At 37.5% G+C, this 26065-nt stretch overlaps 1 protein-coding gene across 4 annotated transcripts in view; it reads right to left on the bottom strand.

Moving 5' to 3' along the window:
- LOC117322263 (signal transducer and activator of transcription 5B-like) overlaps positions 1–13304 on the bottom strand; it is a 31798-nt gene extending 18494 nt beyond the window's left edge. Inside the window, exons 1-7 of one of the 4 annotated variants that reach the window (XM_033877066.1) lie at positions 12059–12457; positions 5508–5659; positions 2200–2359; positions 1768–1857; positions 743–822; positions 616–634; positions 233–314 (exon numbers count right to left, since the gene is read on the bottom strand). In XM_033877066.1, the coding sequence (XP_033732957.1) occupies positions 233–314; positions 616–634; positions 743–822; positions 1768–1857; positions 2200–2359; positions 5508–5659; positions 12059–12355 (880 nt within the window). In that variant the 5' untranslated portion in view covers positions 12356–12457. Of the gene's footprint in view, positions 1–232; positions 315–615; positions 635–723; positions 823–1767; positions 1858–2199; positions 2360–5507; positions 5660–12058; positions 12458–12819; positions 12944–13216 lie in introns of those variants that run through there. The other 3 variants (XM_033877068.1, XM_033877067.1, XM_033877065.1) reach the window with 3 other exon arrangements.
- Between the last annotated feature and the right edge of the window lie 12761 nt (positions 13305–26065).

The following is a 26065-nucleotide window of genomic DNA, read 5'->3' as shown; positions in this document are numbered from 1 at the left end:
AACCTAAATTGACCTAGTTCTGGTACTGAATAGTCTACCATTAACCTTGACCTAGTTCTGGTACTGAAAAGTCAACCATTAACCTTGAACTGGTTCTGGTACTGAAACGTCTTAATATTAACCTTGACCTAGTTCTGGTACAAAAAATTCTTAACATTAACTTTGACCTGGTTCTGGTACTGAAAAGTCTTACCGTTAACCTTGACCTGGTTTTGGTACTGAAAAGTCTTACCGTTAACCTTGACCTGGTTTTGGTACTGAATCACAAACGACTCTTGAAGATTCTGCAACTGTTTCAGGTAAGTCTCTGTTTGCTGTAGGAGAAAAATCAGACTTTCAGGGTATTGTAAGATAAAAGTTTAAGTTTCATTACGTCTCAGGTTGATGTATGAGAAATCACTGCACCTAAAGTACTCTAAATGAACATTGTTTTTGAACATCTAATAACTCAGCTAACAGGAAAACAAATACCTTTCTTCTCAATGCAATTCTCAATCATTTCTTACCTGTGTTTTCTCTCAACAACTCTCAATCATTTCTTAACTGTGTTTTCTCTCAACAACTCTCAATCATTTTTCAACTGTTTTCTCTCGACAACTCTCAATCATTTCAAAACTGTGTTTTCTCTCGACAACTCTCAATCATTTCTTAACTGTGTGTCTCAACAACTCTCAATAATTTTTTACCTGTATTTATTCTCGACAAATCTTGATAATTTCTTACCTGTGTTTTCTCTCGACAACTCTCGATCATTTCTACAATCTTCTTGTGGATCTCTGTTGTTTGAAGCTGATCATTCATTGTGTCCTGATTCTGTACCGGCTGGAAGTAACAAAATAACATTTAACCATAATTTCTTACAAGTTCTCTAATCAGATCCAGCTAGTCATAGATTAGGCCATCTAGACCAAGCAGTCATAGATTAGGCCATCTATAGATCCAGTTAGTCACAGATTGGGCCATCTAGATCCAGTTAGTCATAGATTAGGCCATCTAGATCCAGTTAGTCACAGATTAGGCCATCTAGATCCAGTTAGTCACAGATTAGGCCATCTAGATCCAGTTAGTCACAGATTAGGCCATCTATAGATCCAGTTAGTCACAGATTAGGCCATCTAGATCCAGTTAGTCACAGATTAGGCCATCTAGATCCAGTTAGTCACAGATTAGGCCATCTAGATCCAGTTAGTCACAGATTAGGCCATCTATAGATCCAGTTAGTCACAGATTAGGCCATCTATAGATCCAGTTAGTCACAGATTAGGCCATTTAGACCCAGCTAGTCATAGATTGGGCCATCTAGACCAAGCTAGTCATAGATTGGGCCATCTAGACCAAGCTAGTCATAGATTGGGCCATCTAGATCCAGTTAGTCACAGATTAGGCCATCTAGATCCAGTTAGTCAAAGATTAGGCTATCAAGACCCAGCTAGTCATAGATTAGGCCATTTAGACCCAGCTAGTCATAGATTAGGCCATTTAGACCCAGCTAGTCATAGATTAGGCCATTTAGACCCAGCAAGTCATAGATTGGGCCATCTAGACCCAGCTAGTCATAGATTAGGCCATCTAGACCCAGCTAGTCACAGATTAGGCCATTTAGACCCAGCAAGTCAAAGATTGGGCCATCTAGACCCAGCTAGTCATAGATTAGGCCAATCTAGACCCAGCTAGTCAAAGATTAGGCCATATCTATGCTAAGAGTCAATGTTGACAGAAACGAAAACATATCTAATGACTTAACAGAAATTGCCAATTTTTACTCACATTTTCTGCCTGGTGTACAAATCTTTCCTCTTGAGCCAAACAGCTTTTGATCTCCTTGACCAGTAGCAATGGTGAAGTGCTGTACAGGGCCTACAGGATTAATGGACAAGATAAATCGTAAATAAATGTTTTAAGGATTTAAATATGCGAGGAAGTGAAACTCCCAAACAAACCATATCATACTTAAAATCAATAAACATCGAAACATATCCTTAGACATACAACATTATACTGGTACTCTGAAAGGGCATACATAATGATAGCGACTTTACCTGGAGTTTGTGGATATGACCTATTTATTAGCGACTTTACCTGGAGTTTGTGGATATAACCTGTTTATTAGCGACTTTACCTGGAGTTTGTGGATATGACCTGTTTATTAGCGACTTTACCTGGAGTTTGTGGATATAACCTGTTTATTAGCGACTTTACCTGGAGTTTAGTGGCTGCCTCCTGAAGGACCATCTTCTGTAAGAAGCTTTCACTGCTGTTAGGAAACTCATTTATCTGTATGTGGATGGCCTTGATCAGGTGTGATAATACCTGATGAGCGTAAACTTCGTGGGCAGGATTGTCTTCCTCGATCTGAGACCTGAGGCACAATGAAGGGAACAAAGCAAATTTAATTTGGTAAATTAATAAGAATGTTACAGGGCCTCTCCGAACATGATCTATTCAGACCTCTATATAAGACCTCTCTCTGTATCATCTATTCAGGTTACAGGGCCTCTCTCAATATGATCTATTCAGGTTACAGGGCCTCTCTCAATATGATCTATTCAGTTGACAGGGCCTCCCTCAGAATCATCTATTCAGGTTACAGGGCCTCTCTCAATATGATCTATTCAGTTGACAGGGCCTCCCTCAGAATCATCTATTCAGTTGACAGGGCCTCTCTCTGTATCATCTATTCAGGTTACAGGGCCTCTCTCTGTATCATCTATTCAGGTTACAGGGCCTCTCTCAGTATCATCTATTCAGGTTACAGGGCCTCTCTCAGTATGATCTACAGTAAAACCTGTATTAAGCGGCCACCCAAGGGACCGACAGATATTGGCTGCTGAAGACAGGTGGCTGCTTAAACCAGGTTGACCAAAAACGATACGATCTATTCAATTTATTCTAGATGTATTATGATATCAGTAACAAGAGGCCCAGAGGGCCTGTATCGCTCACCTGGGTCAGCTCCATCATTTGTACAATTTTTAATCCCCACCCCATAGTGATGCTACCAGGCAAATATGAGCGATATTCATCGCTTGGTTTCAGAGAAGAAGTCATTTATATTAAGAGAGCCAAATTGACCCCTTTTGGCCCCGCCCCTCAGACCCCTTGGGGGTCAGCCCCACCATTTGTACAGTTTCGAATCCCCACTCCATAGGGATGCTACCAGGTAAATATGAGTGATATCCATTGCTTAGTTTCAGAGCAGAAGTCGTTTATATCAATTCTGTAAAACTGACCCCTTTTGGCCCCGCCCCTCAGACCCCAGGGGGTCAGCCCCGTCATTTGTACAATTTCAAATTCCTACCCCAAGGTGATGCTACCAGTAAAATATGAGAGATATCCATTGTTTGGTTCCAGAGAAAAAGTCAATTATATGAATATAGCCCGATAGACCACATTTGGCCCCGCCCCTCAGGCCCTTGGGGGGTCAGTCCCATCATTTGTACAATTTTAAATCCCAACCCCATAGTGATGCTACCAGGCAAATATGAGTGACAGGCATTGCTCGGTTTCAGAGAAGAAGTCGTTTATATCAATATAGCCAAATTGACCACATTCGGCCCCACCCCTCAGGCCCCTGGGGGGTCAGCCCCATCATTTGTACAATTTTGAATCCCCACCCCATAATGATGCTACCAGGCAAATATGAGCGATAGCCATTGCTTGGTTTCAGAGAAGAAGTCGTTTATATCAATATAGCCAGATTGACCACATTTGGCCCCGCCCCTCAGGCCCTTGGGGGGTCAGTCCCATCATTTGTACAATTTTAAATCCCAACCCCATAGTGATGCTACCAGGCAAATATGAGTGACAGGCATTGCTCGGTTTCAGAGAAGAAGTCGTTTATATCAATATAGCCAAATTGACCACATTCGGCCCCACCCCTCAGGCCCTTGGGGGGTCAGCCCCATCATTTGTACAATTTTGAATCCCCACCCCATAATGATGCTACCAGGCAAATATGAGCGATAGCCATTGCTTGGTTTCAGAGAAGAAGTCGTTTATATCAATATAGCCAGATTGACCACATTTGGCCCCGCCCCTCAGGCCCCTGGGGGGTCAGCCCCATCATTTGTACAATTTTGAATCCCCACCCCATAGCGATGCTACCAGGCAAATATGAGTGATAGCCATTGCTTGGTTTCAGAGAAGAAGTCGTTTATATCAATATAGCCAGATTGACCACATTTGGCCCCGCCCCTCAGGCCCCTGGGGGGTCAGCCCCATCATTTGTACAATTTTGAATCCCCACCCCATAGTGATGCTACCAGGCAAATATGAGTGATAGCCATTGCTTGGTTTCAGAGAAGAAGTCGTTTATATCAATAGCGCAAAAATGACCCCTTTTGGCCCCGCCCCAGAGGCCCCCAGGGGGTCAGCCCCATCATTTGTACAATTTTGAATCCCCACCCCATAATGATGCTACCAGGCAAATATGAGCGATAGCCATTGCTTGGTTTCAGAGAAGAAGTCGTTTATATCAATATAGCCAGATTGACCACATTTGGCCCCGCCCCTCAGGCCCTTGGGGGGTCAGTCCCATCATTTGTACAATTTTAAATCCCAACCCCATAGTGATGCTACCAGGCAAATATGAGTGACAGGCATTGCTCGGTTTCAGAGAAGAAGTCGTTTATATCAATATAGCCAAATTGACCACATTCGGCCCCACCCCTCAGGCCCCTGGGGGGTCAGCCCCATCATTTGTACAATTTTGAATCCCCACCCCATAATGATGCTACCAGGCAAATATGAGCGATAGCCATTGCTTGGTTTCAGAGAAGAAGTCGTTTATATCAATATAGCCAGATTGACCACATTTGGCCCCGCCCCTCAGGCCCCTGGGGGGTCAGCCCCATCATTTGTACAATTTTGAATCCCCACCCCATAGCGATGCTACCAGGCAAATATGAGTGATAGCCATTGCTTGGTTTCAGAGAAGAAGTCGTTTATATCAATATAGCCAGATTGACCACATTTGGCCCCGCCCCTCAGGCCCCTGGGGGGTCAGCCCCATCATTTGTACAATTTTGAATCCCCACCCCATAGTGATGCTACCAGGCAAATATGAGTGATAGCCATTGCTTGGTTTCAGAGAAGAAGTCGTTTATATCAATAGCGCAAAAATGACCCCTTTTGGCCCCGCCCCAGAGGCCCCCAGGGGGTCAGCCCCATCATTTGTACAATTCTGAGTCCCCTACCCATAGGGATGCTTCTGACCAAATTTGGTCAAATTCTGATGTGTGGTTATGAAGAAGAAGTCAATTGTTGACGGACGGACGGACGACGGACGCAACGGTATGGCATAAGCTCACCTTGGTCCTTCGGACCAGGTGAGCTAATAACAAGGATATAGCATAATTCGTGAATCATTTGATCCCCCTTTCCCCTCCACATGCCTCAGTAGGCTTAAAATTGTATAAACTTGTAAAACAAGGGTCAATAAGTCCTTAAATAACGATAAAGGTGAACATATTCTTCACTGCCACCTGTTTACTTCTTATATACATTACCATGGTTGTTCCTCCAACCACTGAGCACAGTAGTGGCGCACTTCGATCGGGAAGTGCTGTCCATACTGTGACTGAATCCGTTTTATGATATCATCTTCGAGACGCTGTACACGGGCCCACAGGGACATTGCTGGGTCCCAGCTCCCAGCTGGCTGTAAAATGAAAATAGTTCTGATAACAATTTTGATATTGTAATAAAAGAATAATCTAGTGAAGTTTTTACTATTAAAGCATGGTAAAATATTGAAAGCAATTCAACGACCATGTCTATTATGTTTCACACCAGTCAATGTTTGATGTTTAATATTAATGATGACCATAACTGTAGTCGTGTCATTATTTGTCAATACTTTTAATATGTATTTGGCATTTTACCTTTACACGTTTGTGTGTACCGGAAGTCAGCCTTCCGTGGAATGCTATACATATGCAATGTGCCAAACATTTAGCGTTCATGTGCGAATATAGCGAAATAGAGTGAGCCACTGGGCAGATGTGACGTAATGTTATCTTAACCTGTCTAGTATATATTTTGTCCATATATGGTATTGTCTATACATTGAGTAAATGTCAGGTATTTTACTTGGACACTGGTCACTTTAAGCAGAGAGGTTAAAGCGACAACACCTGTACATGTGTTTACGATAGTCAGTATATAGTTTTTAAAGTATGTAGCGGACGCTAGGTTTTCAATTAATGTAAGGCACCTGGGTAATTCATATCATCGTAATTCAATATAGTATTTAATATTCAATAATACATTTAATTAGCGTAACAATTCAATTAGACTTCAACATTTGGAAGTTTGTTAATTTAAATATCGGGCGTGGTTGATTTAGAAGACAATTGATTTCGAAGTATAATCATTTTAACGTGCGTGTTGTTTTATCTAAGCACCCTGCTTACATATTTCCTGGAAAGCCCTCTTCACACTGAAGAGGTGGGTATTTTAAATATCTAATTGTGTTGTTTATGTAAACCGATAGAAGCTGTATTTTTATATAATGTATGGATTGAATAAAAAGCTGTAATGTATAAATGTATGTACAACAATTGTAACTAAATACGGTCGGTAAGCTGCTTCATCTTACTGTCTAATTGTATGAATGTATTGTATTGTATGCTTAGAAATATGACGTATTTCATCTTACAGGGTTTTTCGTATTGTAATAAAAGAATGAGATAAGGGTCCTGGAGTTTGTGTTATAGAGGAAACATGGCTATTACAAACTCTGCTTGAAGTGAGGTCTCTCTCATACTCAATGTTGGTATTGGACATTCTGACACGTCAAAGGTACCACATCTATATATTAAATATATCTTTATTTTGCAATAGGCATTGTTGCCTTTGTGCACATAATCAACATACATATGCACATATTTCTTCACAGTATTTCTCACAGGCCATTAAAACATAAAAAAATACTATTACCATATAGTAAGTGAAGGATACTATACATGTAATTTCACGTGTCTCTTAGTTAATATAATTTTGTAGTTGTAGGTGAAAATACATTGATATGACATCAAACATCAAACAACATTTAGAGACAGATAAATTGTTGTTTGAATATAATACCTAAATAAATGTTTTTATTACATAATGTGTTTGATTTTCCTTAACTATATGCATAAGGTATATTATGAACTATTGCACGGCTAAAATGACTATTGAACACCTGTGACGTTGCCGAATTTAGTTCTACCCTTTCAAGTGTCTAAGTCACTCAGATGTCAACACTGCCAGACGACTCTATAGGCCTACATGAAAGTTGAGATTTTAGTGATTCTAAGTGTGTTTTAGTGATTATGTAATAAAACAAGTATATCATGGCTATCTGTACAATAGTCCAGTATATTTGACCCTCTGTACTGGTAAACGATCGCTGTTCTATTGCACAGACACCATAGGTGTCAACCATCCCGGATTACGCGGGAAGTGCCCGGAAAATCATTAAAATTTCCCCTACATCCCGATTTGGTACACTTCCCGAATCGGGGTTAAATTTCTCCCGGATTTGAGCAGTCTTCCCTCATAAAACCCCGGAAATCTCAGACACTTCGACCCTAAACTGATTATGTAAACAAAACACCCCCACCACCTGTGTAGCCTGCCCTGGCCTGGGGCTTGGTGAGAGAGGGGAGTCGGTCACCGGTCACCATGCATGCGTGCCTGCCGACTGGTGTATACATTATAACCCATGTGGCTTCATTTGACATGGTCAGTTAATTTTGTGATTACAACTAGGATACATCACTTCAAGAACAAACACTGATACTATCTGTCAACAAGATTTACTCACATGAAAGCCAATAATGCCTTTCTTAATCGTAGCTGTCAGTACCAGCATTTGTACTGCCGCCATCTTTAATTGGTTAATACTAATATAAAGTCGTAAACTGCCACAAAAATCCGGATTTCAATTTGGGTCAGAAAAAAATAAAAACACTTTTTAAGAAGTTTGTTTTTATTGTCATAATAGAACTACTAGTAAAACAAAAATTAATAAATTACTGTGTAATTATTATTTGAGAAAGGAAGGGAGATAATTTGTGAATACATTTAGAAATATTTCAGAACAAAATAATAAAAAAAAAATTCAGGAGATAAGTAGTTGCTTTGTATACTGGGTGACTACATCATTAATAATATAATTCACTAAATACAGTTTTTAAATGAATTAATCATTTTTTTTTCTCTATTTTTTTTTTTTAATTAATATTATTCTTTAAAATTAACCATTGTTGTCAAATTTAAATATCAAAATGTATAGCCCATGGTAATTTACACCTGCGCAAGCCCATGAGGAACATCACCTAAAGTAACAAAAATGTCGCGATTTTTTTCACGCACTTTCTCCCTCATTTTGGATGTGGAATGAGGGAGATCTCCCTCATTGGAGGTTTCAGAGGTTGACATGTATGAGACACCCACGATATATTTGTATAATAGGCCTACAATAATCCTAATTTTTATGTTAATGGCCATAGCGACAAAACAACAACTGATCTGTATATATGTTGACAAAATTAGATGATCTGACCACATGTGGACATTGTACAAGGCTTTCCAGTCGCCATGTTTGTTTACAGCACCAGAATTAGATCAAATGTGTGTTTGAAAGAGCCAATACTGCAAAGCTTCTAAACGATCATGCCCAAATCATACACCCTAAGGAAGATGAAGTTGATAAATTCAATTTCAATTGTTGGCTCCTTTTTCTTTTTTGCACCATCTTATTTAATTCATAAAAAGTTGAATGATTTTTTTCCTTCAGACAGCGTTTTTTAAAAGTAAAAACACTATTTTTGGGAAAATAAAATTGTATTTCTGAGATTATGTTAAAATGTCACCGTAAACATGTAAGAAAATATTGTTGATTATTTATTATGTTGTTAATTGTGATATGTTTTAATCATCTATAAATAATGAATATCTAGATTTTATGGCACAGAATACTGCAACACTCTTCTTTGAAGAAACAAGATAATAATTATCAATCTTAAATCCAGATACATTAAAAAGCTTCAAAAATTAATTGTTAGGGAAGGAAGCTTGAACCAACTAAGGCTAGCCTATACCGTATGTTGATATGCTCCGACTAATGGTGACAGCTAGTTGTCGATAGATTTTGTTACATTTAAGCAGTGTGATTATATGCCGGTGTAAATGTTAAAAGGAAGTGAGTGGTTGATTAATCAGCTACATGGAACTAGAGTTTTATCATACATTATGTATGGAGTAACCCCTAATCTGTTTAGTATTAGTAATCAGTGTCGCATCAGGGCTTTTCTCACTGGTTTGGGAAAGGGCCTTTTTGTCTCATTTTGGGAAGAAAATTGGTGAATTGGGAAAGATTTTTTTCAGGAGTAAACTGCAAATTTCAGGAATTTGGCTTACCTGGTAAATATGAAACAATTTCAATTGGGAATTGGGCCCATTAACGGCTCCAAAAAGCCCCCAAAAATGCCCTGCGCATGTTGCTCAAGAAAAATATTAGAACCCATGGCCAGTTCTAGCTACATGTACATGTATACCTAACAAAAGAGTATTTTCTAATCTTAAATCAACAGGGGGCAAAGACAGTCAACAGGACCGGTATATCAATTACTTACTGCCTGTTAGCCTGTCATAATAACAACAATAATAGCCTTTATTTATCCATACATATATGGGCCATCGTCAAATATATACACAAGCATGACACAATTTAAGGTAACAGTTTAACAATGTAGTAAATATAGTCACAGTCAATGTAACTTTAAGTTAAAAATCCTAAATATGAAATTAAACAGGGTTTTTGCCAGGCATATTTTGGGTCCGGTACACGGACCCATTCCCAATTGAAAATTGGCACGTATTTTCCCAATTTCGGTCTATATTTTCCCATTTCCGGTCTGTATTTTCCCAATCGCTGTTAATATAAGACAACCTAAAAATTTGGATTTATACCAGCTTCCAGTCATTATTTTGTCAACGTTAGAATGTTACCGTGAGTCATCGTGTTGTTGTTGGTTTTGCGATGCGCGCATGCGCTTGGATAGTCTTATTGAAGTCATATCATATCTGCGTTTGAATTGCCCGTTTAAAGGGGAGTTTAATGCAAAGCGTTTACGTACGTTGACTCGTTCTATTTACCGAGGTCAAATCAAGTACTGGACTCGGGACGATGTCACACAATTCCAAATATTACTGGGGGTCTTCGGGAGTATGCTTCAGTGAGGTACAATGTAGCACTATAAATCGGCAAAAGTTCCGGCCTATCACAAGGAGACTTAACACGAACATACCGCAGCCTCCCAAAACACACACGCACTCGCCATACGCATGCATATCGCATGCACGGGAGGGCGTCCTTAAATGACCTTAGCTGTTAATAGGACATTTAACAAAATAAACCAAACCAAACCAAACCAAATATTATGCAAAGAAGATTTTGCTCAAAGATTCGAAAGATTTAATGAAAGTTACGAGCTTTTTCAAACGAAATACTGGTAATTCCCGATCTGAAAGTCAGGCAGCTATTTCAAACGATCTCCAACCTGAAACGAAAGTTAATTCAAGTAATTTTATAATATATTCCCAAATTTGATGAAACACCAATGATATTTTCCCAATTTTTGTTCAGGGACCCTTTCCCAAAATAGCTGGCAAAAACCCTGTTAAATAGTGAACACTTTTATATTACACAATTGTTATTAAATGACATGGTTAAAGCACTACTATAGTCGAACAAACCTACAATGTTAATTTAGCACAGGGTAAAAATTGACAGGATATATATATACACTACTATAGTGTGTATTAAAATGAGACAATGAAGTCGGTGGTGTTAAAGTAATTTAGAAAAGAAAATTGTCAACGACATTTCCCTTTAATTAGATGTAGGAAACTATACTCCTATATGAAAATATACACCCTATCGACACATTAAAATCATTCCGGGATAAAAGCTACTGACAAGGCTGTGACAGGCTTATTATCATTTGATATAACTGGAAAACCATCAGCAATTTAGAAAAATTCAAACTATTTAAAGAATTTTATTCAACATCAATTTTACCAGACTGAATAATAAACACTACAAGGAAATAATAAGATTTTTTAAAAATGACAGTTATATTCTCCTTCATTTCAATTGGTTTATTTTATTTAATGTCCTTTTAACAGCCAGGGTCATTTAAGGACGTGCCTGGATTTGGATGTAGAGGAAAGCCGGAGTATCGGGAGATATGAAATAATGTCCATATATAAAATAATTTCCAAATATAAAATAATGTCCAAAAATAAAAACAATGTCCAAATATAAAATAATGTCCAAAAATAAAAATAATGTCCAAAAATGAAATTATGTCTACATATAATAATAAATTTCAAATGAGAACAATCACATAATTGGGATGATAGCTTGCTGCTCACTTGAAATGTTAATCAATATAAATGTTATGTCATTGAGTAACGAACTCAAAGAACTTTACACATGCTCACTTTAATGACCCTGGTTGTTAATAGGACGCTTAACAATATAAACCACACTAAATATGGTCCAACATCCATCCTGATGCCCATGTCACAGTCATATACAGTCAAACCTTGTTAACTCGAAGTAGTCAGGATCGTGAAAAAAAGTTATCCGAGTCTTCGAGTTAACCAAGTTTCACCAACAGTTAGACATGTTGGTATATAAATATATCTTTTTAAAAAATCCCTTAAAACAAACATGCTTACTTGATTTCAAATAATAATCATAACAAAATCTTACTTATTAATATCATTTATACTAAAAACGATACTTTTAATAAATACATTATATTTCATGCAATAGGAAGTTTTACTGTACATGCATACCAACAGGTACAACCAAATTAAAATATAAAAACAGTAAGCGTTTCCAAGATGTATCTTTTAAATTCAACAGATATTCTATAAAGCCTATCTTTTTGTGATATATGTTAAACCATTTTAAATTCCAGTTAGTCTCTTATCTTGCATTCCAAATTTAATGTTCTAAGGAAGCTCGGACATTTCATATCAAAGTACATGTATATACCTGTGCTGGCCACTGTGAGAAATGTACGCCCCCGTTCTGTTGGTATGTAAATGTTGTATTCCCTGAAGAAAAGCCTGCCGAGTATTGGTTGTACCCTGATGCCATATTAAACATTCCATTGTGTGTCTGCACAGAATTATGATTTTGTGAGTAAACACCTTGTTGACTATGTATGTCTGCCTCACATTTTGTTTGCATGTGACAACTTTCATCTGTAACATCATTTCTTGACAAACCTCCCTGTGTAGGTTTATGCAACATTTGAAGTTGATCAGTTTTACAATCGTTGTCCTCCATTTTTCCGTTATATTTTCAAGACAACTTTTCAAAATGTCAAGAGACAATGGCAGGATGAAACCACCATTATTTGCTAAATCTTGAAGAGTTTGTTAATATACACAAACAGGAAAACAACACTATTCTCTTGATTCAATAAAAAGACAATCCAACATCCATAAAATGCATACGGTCAGACAGTTATCCCTGCCAAGGTCAGCTGTTTAAATAAGCTGAAAACTTTACTTCCTGTTTTCTGTGTAGATCTAACGATTGACTAATTTTAGGACAGTGGCGTCGACTTCATAAGCAGTAGTATGGTAACTCTATTACAATCACAACTATAACCACTACTAATATTGTCCCAGATTTCACTCCCAATAGGTACCGTATACATGTAGCATGTTTGTTGTTTTATCTTTCAACATATTATGAACCCTCTTAACAATGATAACATATCAAAACATATAAATAGGTCAAGTTACCTTTTCCGTGTTTTCAATCTTCATTTTCCAAATATGGACCAATCGCCCACTAGCTAATTTGTCATTGTCCAAGAGAGCCCTTATTGTACACTATTCATGTAAATTGTCCTTTACGTGAGCAGTTTTCCAGGTATTCAGGATATTGGGGATTTCCTACACTGGCACAGCCTAACTTTATTGCCTATCTTATGTATTTGTCAGCTTGTGAGTTTATTGTCACTTTGTTTATTGCGTGCAAACATATTTTGACAAAGCGAAAGTGAAAAAGTCGTTCATTTGATCATCAACTGTCAACGGTATACTACGGTCCAGTGTTATTGTCATTCGTTAGGTTGACTTTAAATCGGTATTTGCGGCCATGTTTATAAATGATTGCATATTCTACACAATGACTTACCGCTTTTCAAACAGCAAAACGAGCAGAGTGGAAAAAACCCCGTGGGTGGGAATTCCCGGAAGATAGGCAAACCCCTTTCTTGGAACTCTTTCACGTTTTGTTACATTCTATCTAATTGGATAAAAGTTTTCCTTACAGCCAATGAAAATCGTGTTTGTAAATAGTCATATTTGCATGACTCTAGACTTGCCTAAGCCCCACTGCGGAAAAAATAAAATCAAACATATGGGTTCGACGCTCGACAGGGACTGTTTTTTTTCTATCAAATGTTGTTTCCGTTCCAAAATATAAACCGAAAAATAATGAACTCCTGCCACAATTTTTTGTTCTCTCTAGCAGTCATTTTTTTAATTATTATCCCTTATCCCATCATGATTTTATTTCATGGTATCTATATATAATAGGTTTGGGCACAAGCTATCAAACTTATATTCATAATAATAGATCATCATTTGAAGTAACCATCCAATAAACTATTCCGATATCGATAACAGAGGTTTCGGGTTTGCACTATTCATTTTACATAGCACTCTGCTTATTAATGTTCGTCACATGTACCATGGTTTGCTTTCTCCTGTCGCTTCACTGCCTTCTGAAATAACAGTTTCACTTTCGCCATCGGTATCGGAAAAAAAGAAGATAAATGCACATTAATTTACATACGAATATATATTATTCTACAGCACACTGATAAAGATGAGAGAAAGATAATTAAAATATATGTATAATAATAATGTATATCCCATATCATATCAGAGACGTATACTCTACAATACGTCACTTATATATATTATACGTCTCTGATCATGTACAATATATTTGTTCAATGAGAACAGCGACGATGACGTAGAATATAAATATCAAAATTATTTATCACTCTAAAAAATGCAACAGATGCTCTTTAATTGTCCTCAGTATAACATGTGTGTGGTAAATCACGGGTTGTCAAAATATAGCACTGGACGGCAACATTTTGTGTTTGTCTCGCCTCTAAAATCTGGGTTCTGTACTTGGGCCCTGTTGTTTCCTTTATATGTAAATGACATTTGTAAGACTTATTGCGGACAATTTACCCTTCAGAAACCTTCCGCAGATCTTGATGAAATTGTACAGTGAGCGACTCATTATTCAAAATGACTTCTGAACTGGTCTCACAATTTGTTTATGCAAGTCAATCACCAGCTTATCTGTAACTGGATTGCATCTAATAATCCTTCTTATTAATCAAAAAGTTACCAGATTAAATAAAAATCAGATTTTGATCTATCGGAGTTGCTTCGTTTCACTCTAAGCTTGACCACAGGCGACTACATCTGGTATTAATTGAGAAAAAAAAATATTAAAAAAATAGTCCCTACTCCTACTGTCAACTTGGAGTAGAATAGGGGCTAATATTTTTTTTTTCAATAAAGATCTTTTCTAGAATATTCGTCGACTTGCCTTAGGAGCCTGGCTGCTCGGAACTGTTGTCAGATTCCCTAGAAAATGTAAATTTAGAAGCAGTTATCCCCGGATGGAAACGACTTGAGAAGAGAAGGGAGAAGCGGACATACGTTAGTATGCCCCCGTTTACCCAGAACACTTATCCCCTCCACGCAGACGCAATTTAAGCAAGGAGTTGAGAAAACCGGAAACAACTATCAAGTACCATTTTGTCGACCAAACGTCATGAATTAGATAAAAATATATACAATTGGAAATTTCTATAAAGACTTGTCGCCTCCGGTCAACTAAGTCCTCATTTTTAACGCCCCGACATTTTTTTATTGTCGAAGGTATGCATACATTCCGTCATAATTTCGTTTCCGTTCAGGGCTGAACTATAATATACAGGCCAAGATTTTCGTGGCCTCTATGCCAGCCTTTGTTTACCAGTTTATTTATTCTTTTATTACATTAATAAAGAATCAGCATTATAAAATATAACAATGGCGTTCACAGTTGATGATGTAGATACATTGATAAACATATTATGGAGGACTTTATAAATCGGATAAATGCGCAATTGCATGTTTTAGCAAGTCAGCATCATTAGTATTCATTAAGGATTGGAGTTTAATTACATTTATTCTCGAGAACAGAAATAATCTCCTGAACAAAACTTTTTTGTCACTTTTGAATGTACTGGCCGTTTACAACCTGTTTAACTGTTAACTGTAACTATTCTGTATCTAAATGTATAAGACCTTGAACTTCCCATGTATAACTGAAACCACATACTATAATATATGTGAGCCATGAACTTTTAAAACCATGTTTAATGTGTCTACTATATTGAAATTCAAAAATTCAAAATTAAGTAAATTACAAAAAAAAAATAAACAAATGAATAAACAAGCAAACAAAAAACCCCCCAAATTTTTTTTAACCTTAAATTTTACGCACTAAACAAATCGTATGCCATCTCCGCAAAATTAGCCAATAATTATCATTTCAACAAGTTATTTACGCAAATCAGGATATATTATTTATGGCAAAACATGAATCACCAGGCCCGGTGAAGATATAAATATTGACTTACCAGGCTAGTGCAGACGACCGACACACAGACCTGTCTGAGGATTGATATACTAGTATAAAAGTCGGAATGTTCCGGAATTACAAGATAAAGTTTTTATCGTTGCCTTCAAGAAAACATTATCGGTTCGAAAATATACAGATATTTATCGAAATGAATATATAAATTCGTGTTTTTCCCCTTTTTTAGATTTTGGATGTCAAAAAGTGGGGGGGCAAAAAGATATGTTTGCCCCCACACTGAAAAAAGTGGGGGGCAATTGCCCCCCCCTGCCCCCCCGCTTCCTACGCCACTGGTAGTGATTCAGATATATGCATATTGTTATTCTTAGCATATACAAAAGAGCTTGTACGTGAAAAGACAGTGCCTAATCGGAGAAGGGAATTGTATTGTCCGTATAGAGCAAAACAAATTTTCATATATACATCTGGATGTTTCTGAATTTCTCTATTCCTACATGCCTTTAGTTCACTAGTTTTGACTGATAAAATGCAAGTTAATTAAATCTTTACTTATCAATTAAGAGTAGCCAGGGATATATCACCTTCTCGTCTTCAAGATGTGTCACAGGACATGAAAGTCAAAGAGAGGTAACGCTGACAAAAGACATCTTTTACGGCTAGTGAATTTGTGTCGATATCTTACATATATGGTAAGACTGATACCGATTACCAAGAGTTATATTGTAATCAGAAATAAATTTCCATTTGATAATCATTTTTTTAAAGTGTTAAAGATATCTGTAAGATGCTACAGCGCCGACAGCCTATACACTGCCGGCCGGTCACAAAACTGGAAAAAGCTGCACACAAAAAAACAAAAAACAAAAAACAAAACAAGAAATATCTTTAAAAAAGATAAACGGCATAGTTTTAATGCTGGTGGTTATAATGTAAAATTAATGAACTACATTTTAATTAATAAATACGCAGTTTCAGCACGGATAACAAAATTATATCAGTTTGAATCATTTTTGGTGATAATAGGACTGCAAATGTGTCATTTGAATAGATGCATCCACTTATTCAGCTTGCATTCAATTTAAAAGGGACATCACGATAAACGTTGCAATTTTCACTGAATGTACGCGTTTTGTTCCTTTCCAGTTATGTTTCTGTGCTGTCCCAATGTTCACAGTCAATCCCTATGTCCAGCTTGACCACTCGATTTAGTTGGGAATCCCCCTCTTAATTTAGCGCGGAAATTATTTTTAAATTATTACGCGACTGTTTTGAAATCGTGGCAACACAAACAGACGATAGTTTACAAGGCGATATCTATATTCCGTCTGGGTTAGTTGGATAACGATATTATACAGCGGTTTAAATGTTAAATAACACGTTCTGTATATATTACGGCACACATATTTATGTGTAAATAAGTGTAAACACTGGTCATATAGTATAGTGACAGTAGCAATGTACTGGTACAGACTGTGTAAATATTACCGAGCTTGTGGAACTATTACAGAGTTTGTGTTAATATTACAGAGTTTGTGTAAATACTAGCCTACCGAGATTGTCATGACCTACTATCAAACAATCAAGCAGAATACGAGCGGCGTCCGTATTACTGCTGTTTTCATGTTTGAACTGTTACAATCTATTGTACTGCTTCCCAAGTTTAATTCTAGGATTGTGTTTGACCCATTTCCCTATTATTCTCTTCATTGCGGAAGCTGTTATCGTTTCCAACCGCAGTCGATTTACAATGGAAGCCATTTTTGTTTCCATGTGTTTTAGTTTGTCGTGCGCATGCGTTATCGTATATGTCACAAAATTTGCATATTCAGAGTGATAACCTTTTAATAATTGATAATTGATGTTTTATGTACATACATCATCAAATTCGAATGGTTATTGTTCAGAAGGTTATTTTTTTAAAAGATATACCCAATAATATGATAGAAAATACAAAATAAATATTGGTTTACCGTGAGGTCCCTTTAACTTTGTTTCGTTTTAAACTGTATATCTGCATTTTGCATTGACCGCTACATTGACCAATCACGTACTTCATCTTGACAGAAACGCCACCTGTCGCGTCATATCCGGGGCCAAAACAAAATTAGACGGCTATGCCGAAAAAAACTGCTAGTATTTTCCTAATAACGATCGTTTCTAGCCCCACCGGAGTGACCACAGGGGCTTGGCACGATTTTCCACTATATACATATATATATAGACTATCATTTGGAAAATCGTGCCAAGCCCCTGTGGGAGTGACCTGATGTGTTGACCTTTGTTTGACAAACGAATCGATATACATGGAGAGGAAATTGTTATATTACATATGTGTACATGCAACAGTTTAAAACGACGCCCAAACTTGTCCATAGACGAATTGGTCGTGAGGGCTGAGTGGTTACGTCGGTGAGTACGGAGTTCGAATCCCGAAGAGGCTTGTTTTTTTTCTTTATAATAAAACTTGTTGACGAGTTGTTTATTATGTTTGTTTGTTTTGTTTATGGGTATTTGTTGTACATGTATCTGATGTTTTTCTTCCTCTTTAATATATATTAATTAATGTATATATTATCTCTCTCTCCTTTCTCTAATTTTACATACCGTTATTGCCGTCACCCTTGCTGCCAAATTGAATTACTTGAGCATTGACACAGACAACATTAACTCCGACGTATGGTGGCTCGTCAGGTGCGGATCCAGGATTTTCGAAAGGGGGGGGTCCGTAATTTAGTGATAATGCGAGCGCCGTAGGCATGAGCCGATTTTTTTTTGGCGAGGGTTCTGGGGGTCGCCCTTGGCGGGTCCAGGGCAGGGGGGTTCCAGGTGGGCGAAGCCCCCGGCGGAAAATAAATATAGCAAAGTTTCAATCATTCGGGATCGTTTTTTAGAGAGTAAGTTGCACAAATTCATCGATGCATTTAAAGTTATATCTGACGTGACTTTCATGTGCGAGAATAATATCGAAAGTTTGTAACTTGCTCGTGTAGAGAAAGTTATTGACTTTTCGTTAATACACCATATCTATAAAGTCAACATGGACTAAAACTAAAATAAAAGACTTTTAAAACATTTTTTTTTCGCTAACGGATCAGAAATCGGAGATCGTAGTGTGTTACGCGTGCGTGACCGTTTATATATATATATTAAGCTTCAACTTTTGGCAATATTATTTTTCTATTTGATTAAAACATGTTTTATTTGCATCAATATATACAAAAGGATTGGGCAAAGGCTTTCAAACTTATATGAAGCAGTTTCCCAATTATATATATGTTTTTAGATCTACCCACAAATGACAATCACAACATGGGATCATGGCGAGCATACATTAGAGAAAATTGATTTCTATGGAATTAAGATATAAACAGCATCCATTTTCAATTTGTTTTCTTGTTTAGGCAGACGTAGAGATATCCTCAAGAAATATGACTAAACCATCTTTCCCATGCGCGGATCCAGGATTTTCGAAAGGGTGGGGGGTCAGGGGGCCGCCAAGGCATTTTTAAGACTATAAAAAACCCCAATCTAATTAAAATCAAGATGGTCATTCTCACTACGTTACATGAACATCTAACAACATCCCATAAGGGGTCACGTCGGGGTGACCTTTTGGATTAGCCAATCAAATGACTACTTCCAGAATCTTGGAAGTGGATTTTATATGTCCAAATTAGCATGACTGGAGTGCATAGCTTGTATAATTTGTCAATTTGTTTCAAGTGATTTCGTCCCATAAAGCATATAGCTATATACTGTGCCGAAATGGTTTGCTTCACAGATGCATGCTGTGACGAAATGTTTTGCTTCGATGACATCGACAAAATGCCAATTCGCCCTGAAAGTGAAATACACACATCTCAGAGGTCATCAGAACGTGACCCCTTATGGGACGTTGTTAGGTGTTCATGTAACGTAATGGAATGATCATCTAGATTTTAATTAGATTGTTAAAAAAAAAATCCCTCCTCCGAAAAAAAAGGGGGGAGGGGCTGACCCCCAGGTGCATTATACTATTATACAGGTAACGCACGGGTAACACACGTACAGGTAAGGTGTAGGTAAGATATATACACACAATAGCGTGAGTAGTAGTAGTCACTGGTCAGTCCATTGTATTCCCGATGGTCAGCAAAATCAACATTTCAACTAAAGTTTCATAAAAAAGGTTTTTAGAACTTGATTTACCAAACTATCAGCATATGGCGTGCCAAATATAAGCATCCCATCTTCCAGTAAAGATAGATACATTTGGCAAAATATACGGAGCAAAATACACTCAACTATCCTGGTCCGGTACTGACCTTGACCTCAAGATTGAAATATTTAAGAACATTACATATTTCAAAAGTATATAGCCCATAGTAAAGGTGAAGATTGAAAACGTGAGAATGCGAAATTTGATATTTGGCCCTAACGAGCCTACTTACTTTGTAGGGGAGACTTTTGCGTTTCTTTTTGTCGAGTAAAAAAAATTCTGCTGGTGAGAGTTTATCTCGGTACATAGATAAATCAACACATATCAACAATGCATTCATATTTATTTTGAATTAAGCGAACGTTTTTAAAAATAGATATATATATTGTGGCACAGGTGTATCTTTTCCTTGGTAGGTTAAGAACTACACTTAAGATACTCTGATATATTTTTACACAAACGTTTCAATATTCTATTTAATAAAGATACACTCGGGTTGGTTATGTCAGTATACAGTGATTATATAGATGACTTCAGCTATTAGCATTTCCATCGATGAACTTGTCACTTAATTCACCAACATTATTTATCCTCGGTCCTTTCTTTAATGTATGTTCTTTTTTGTCAAAAAAAAAAAACATTTAAAAAAACACACCTTTGTGTAAGTAGTTTAGCCCCAAAATTCTAAGTATAAATTAAGTTTTTTGTTGAAATTTATCACAGCTACATTTTAAATCGGCTATCCACGGCTGATGTAGTTACGGGAAAGCCGAGCTATGGTGTTACCCGTTAAAAATGACAACAGTTATAAACACTTACAATGAACTACATTGTACACTCCCTATAACTATACACATCATTGTCCGAAGTTAAAATATTTTCTCCGTCCAAGTCATTCTACAGAAATGGTTGTGAGTATTGGAGTATATTGTGGTGTGAAATCTACTTAGCTGTCAATCAAGTTTTATTTCAGTTTTGTACGAAATTTCTTTTAAATAACAAATAACAAAAAAGTCTTCATCCTGGTCCTGAGTGAGATGTTATACAAAACAAATAACATAAAAGTCTTAATCCTGGTCCTGAGTGAGATGTTAAAAAGTCTTAATCCTGGTCCTGAGTGAGATGTTAAAAAGTCTGAATCCTGGTCCTGAGTGAGATGTTAAAAAGTCTTAATCCTGGTCCTGAGTGAGATGTTAAAAAGTCTTAATTCTGAGTCCTGAGTGAGATGTTAAAAAGTCTTAATCCTTGTCCTGAGTGAGATGTTAAAAAGTCTTAATTCTGGTCCTGAGTGAGATGTTAAAAAGTCTTAATCCTGGTCCTGAGTGAGATGTTAAAAAGTCTTAATCCTGGTCCTGAGTGGGATGTTATACATATATCTATACAAAGTCTCAGGTCCTGATGACGCCACACCTGGGGCACTGAAGAGCTTGCAACAGAAATGGCCTCGATCCTAACTCTAATATTAAAACAGGCCTTGGGAACAGACGTCGTCCCTTTGGATTAAAAGTCTGTCAATGTTATACTAGTGTGTGAAAAGTGTCTCAAGCATCATAACATATCTTCAGTATTGTTTTCGCCGTCCCATTGACGATATCGCCAGGAAACAAGACTGACCCCAAACAGGCATCCTCAGAACAGTAAATTAAAACAATATATACATTTCTGTACAAGAAAAATTGCCATCAACTGGATTAAATTTTTTCTGTTAAATCAATCATCAGTTAAAGAAGGAGAAAAGTGTGACCGTGTGTAAATGTCCGTTCTGGCGTACGCCAGGGATCAGTACTTAGACCCAGTTTATTTTTCTTCACATCAATGACACCCCTGTCGGCATCGATGCTTCAACTGGTTTATATACAAATGACACGATTGTTTACCTGGTTGCCAAGCCAACAGCGATGACGTATCACTGCAGAAAGAGGCAAACCAGTGCCTTGGCTAAAAGCATGGAAATTTGTCTTCTACACGAGCAAGTGCAATGTATTTATAACTAAAAGTAAGGGCCACATAGTGCATAACTATATTCCAGAGCGTGAAGAACAGGATAAGTATTTGGGTGTTATGACCTAATAAAATGTGTTCTAGTGTAAATAACATCTGTCCCAAAACCATTAATCCTACTCTAGGCGTAAGGAAGTAGAACCATGAAAATGGTTCAACATCAGCCAATTTGCAGACCTACAAACCCCTTGTACGACCATCACTGAGGTATGCCTGAACAGAATGGGACCTCACACCCATTGATAGCAATGAAATGGTACAGTGCATGACTGCACCATTTATGCTCAATAAGATTTAAAGCTATATCTATAAATGCATCAGAAATGCTTGAAACAACACTCACTTGTAGAAAAACGGGATATTTCACGATTGACCATGTCTTACAACTTTCATAGCAAAAAACATCGCATGATCAAACCGACTTATACCACAAATTAGATATTCCATGCAAAATCACTTAGATCCACTTCAGCTTCAGATTTTACATTCTAACAGTCAGGTCAAATGAGCTCTTACCATATCCGAGTCGAAAACAAGCTTCCCCAAGTCTTTACTTCACCTTACCATCAAAATTGAATTCTGTCTGATTTTGATAAACAAAACATATTTTCTATTCCTTCCAACGACTTCCGTTCGTATATTTGAGTTGGCAATGACGTCATATTTTGTATCGCGTTTATGCGTCACCTTTCAATACAAATGTACCGTTTAAACACATACATACACATTTATAATTCAATATTTAAATATCGTTTCTAAATTTCTGCAACCACGCTTTCACTTCGCTTGGTTTGTAATTGTATGGCCCCCAGCTTCCGGCGTACACAATAGTTGAATTGTAAATGATGTACAACCTCTCTGGTACCGCGGCGTATAGCTGACTGTTCCGGTCATCCATAGGATCTACTAAAACTGGACACAGGACATCCGGTGTCCGGAGTCGATCAGCCGCCTTCACACGGTCAGCTAACGTTCTGTGCTTTCGGGTGTCCGAAAATGTTTCAATATTCCAGCCATCTGAAGCGTGTGCCTCAGAGATATAAATGGTTATGAAGTCAGCTATGTCGGCAAAGTCGCTGGTTATCTTTTGGATTTCCGCAAACGTTGCCATAAACGAGGGTCAGGTACAGCTTCCAAAGTTCAACACTAGAGGTCGTCCCCGACGTTTGAAAGCTCAGCAGCTTGACGACAGACTTGGTCGTAGGGTCGTACAAATCGGTGTCTGGGACCTTTGCTCCAAGGTGGATCTTGCGTGACCATGTATCATATACAATTGGCCAGAAACGTTCGCGGAACATGGCGTAACATGGCCGTACGTCTAAGTTTTCTAATCCAGGGTAGCTGGATAACTTCATCAGTTTTAGCAAAATTTTGTCAAGAAATGGAATACTGAACAGTGCTATAGAAAAAGCCATCACGCCAAGCATACTGAAGAGTCGAATTAAATGGCAACATTTAATCACCCATCTCAAAGGAGGGGTATCCCACCACGTCATGTCCGACGCTGATGACATATCTGTGAAAAGAAAGAGAGTTATAAGGAAAACTTTGTACTCCCTGAAATACCGAAAATATGCAAATCGATCTGCTATATTTGCTTTAGCCATAAAAAAAAAACAATTTACAAAATGTAGCAAGCGGTTTAGTGTGACTGATACGTGACGCCGACGACCCGTGACGACGGATCTTTAATTAGTATAGATGTGTTCGCAAGGGGCTTTTTTCCAATCTTACCTTACCCACTGACCGCACACTTACGTGTATATATGTGTAGTGTGTATACATACAGAATTAATAGACCGTGCATTGAGAATTTGACTCTGCTACAATATATATATATATATATATGGGTCAAAGAAGTAATATAAACAGTATAATCCAGATAACACTGGATCCTCACATAAATGTATGGAGGATACGAATTACTTGTATTTCCAGTACTTCTTATATATATTATGTGATTGTATTTGTATTTTTTGTTTTGATAAAGGGGCGGTTGCCTCGAAAATTTAACAAGCCTCATTGTCCACACTGTTTGAATTACTTCTTTGCCCCATATATATATATATATTGGTTTCCTTGCGTAAGGGCTTGACATGCATGTTGGATATGGTGTTAAAACATTGTAAAACAACTTATATATACTCTAATTTGCAAAACCTTAGTTTCCAATAACAAGTAACATATACATTTTCATTCGATCGATATCTGAATCCGAGATACAAATGTTTGCTATATATATCCGGCATGTCTGACCGAATAAGCATTGACATACATGTTTATATAACAGGTATACCCGGCGATCTAGGGCAACAGGTTTCTGATCCAGATTTCTTTATAGCGATTACTATTTCCTGCAGATACAAATACAAAACACTTACCTACAAATCAGCTGGGACGTAGATCGAGTTTGTATGCCGACATTTGTGGCGATAGTATGTTGCAAAATTAGTACATGCGCACTTAAAAAGGAACGTGTATGCCCTCGTTACAGGACAGCTGTACTAACTAACGAAAGAGTCTGGAAATCCTGGTATAGTCGGGGACAGCCTGGGTACGGGCTCGGGGTATAATAATATGCAGCGAAGAAAAAAAACGTCGATGAATTATTGACCTTTGGCAGTTTCTTTGTTATTGATTGTAATTTGTCATCGCACGCATACTGATACAGCGCTTACATGCCAAGATTTTATAATGAAAACATTACATCCGAACACAAGCTAACAAGGTTGACTGGAGACACACACATGTACACTCTACCTGTAGAACTGTACCAATCCGGTGTAGTGTGAAAAAAAATACCAGATAGAAAAGTACCCGGGTCATTTTTGTACGCAAAGAAACTATCCCTGGTAACTGTTGTTAAAATATATCAAGTCTGATACAAATTATGATGTTGGCCGCACAGGGGCTGGGAACACGAACGGATTCTCTTTTACAAAATATACTTATATACATGTTTGAAAGAATCGGTGTTTCAGTTTCACCCTTTCGCCGCGACATAAAATCAGACTTCAATAAACAAGAACATGTATATATAATGAGGAAGATGGTCGATGTATGTGTCAAGCCCCTGTGCCACCGACGTCATATTATGTATCAGACTTCATTATATATACATATGTATATGGAGAGGTTATATGCCTGTATTTAGCTCTTGTGCCGGCAACATTAATGTATTTGTGAGAAGGGGTCGATACATGTGTCCAGCCCCTGAGCCACCGGCATTATAGTTTGTACCAAACTTCATAAACAATTATATGTAAGTATGGGAGAGGATCGATGCGTGTGTCAAGTCCCTGTGCCGTCGACATTATCATTTGTTTAAGCATTAACTGCGTTCTGTTTTGATTATTATAGGCATATGAACGCACACTGCATTACAGGAAAACAGCATTAACCTGTGCTAGCAAACTTCGCAAAACATGTATACGATGCTTTTGTCGAGCCCCTGTGTCGATGACATTAATATTTGTATCAGGCTCCATTGAACAAGCATAAATATGTGAGAAGGGATCGATGCATATGTCCAGCCCCGTGCCACCGACAATATAATGTGTCGGACTTCATAAAATAAGTATATATATATTACAGTTGTATCAAACGTAACCTCTCATAAACATCTTGGTGTATATCTTTCTGCTGATTTTAGCTGGACTGAGCACATTAATTATATTCTAGGTAAAACCTCCAAGCGTCTAGGAATACTCAGGAAATTAAAATTCTCTCTCGACAGACACTCTTTACAAACTCTATATACATCTTTTATACGACCAATCTTAGAATATGCGGATGTCGTCTGGGATTCTTTACCACTATATTTAATTGAGAGACTAGAACATGTTCAAATAGAGGCCGGTAGAATAGTAACGGGGGCCACTAAACTTGTAAATATACAATTATTATACAACGATCTATGCTGGGAAAAGTTATCAGATAGAAGGAAAAAACACAAAATAACACCAGAATATCTCTGCTCACTTGTTCCTTCTCAACATTCAGATTTGCATGATTGCAGAACCAGACAAGGCAATCAATTTATTATAAAATATCCTTTTTACCTTCAACAATCGAACTTTGGAATTCTATACCGGCAGACATTAGAAACAACCCCTCTCTGATTATCCTAAAAAAATACCTAAATAAAGACATTAAAACCCCACCATGTT

The sequence above is a fragment of the Pecten maximus genome, chromosome 2 (genome assembly GCF_902652985.1).
Source record: "Pecten maximus chromosome 2, xPecMax1.1, whole genome shotgun sequence".
Taxonomy (NCBI): Eukaryota; Metazoa; Mollusca; class Bivalvia; order Pectinida; family Pectinidae; genus Pecten; species Pecten maximus.
This window is presented reverse-complemented; position numbering and strand designations above follow the sequence as displayed.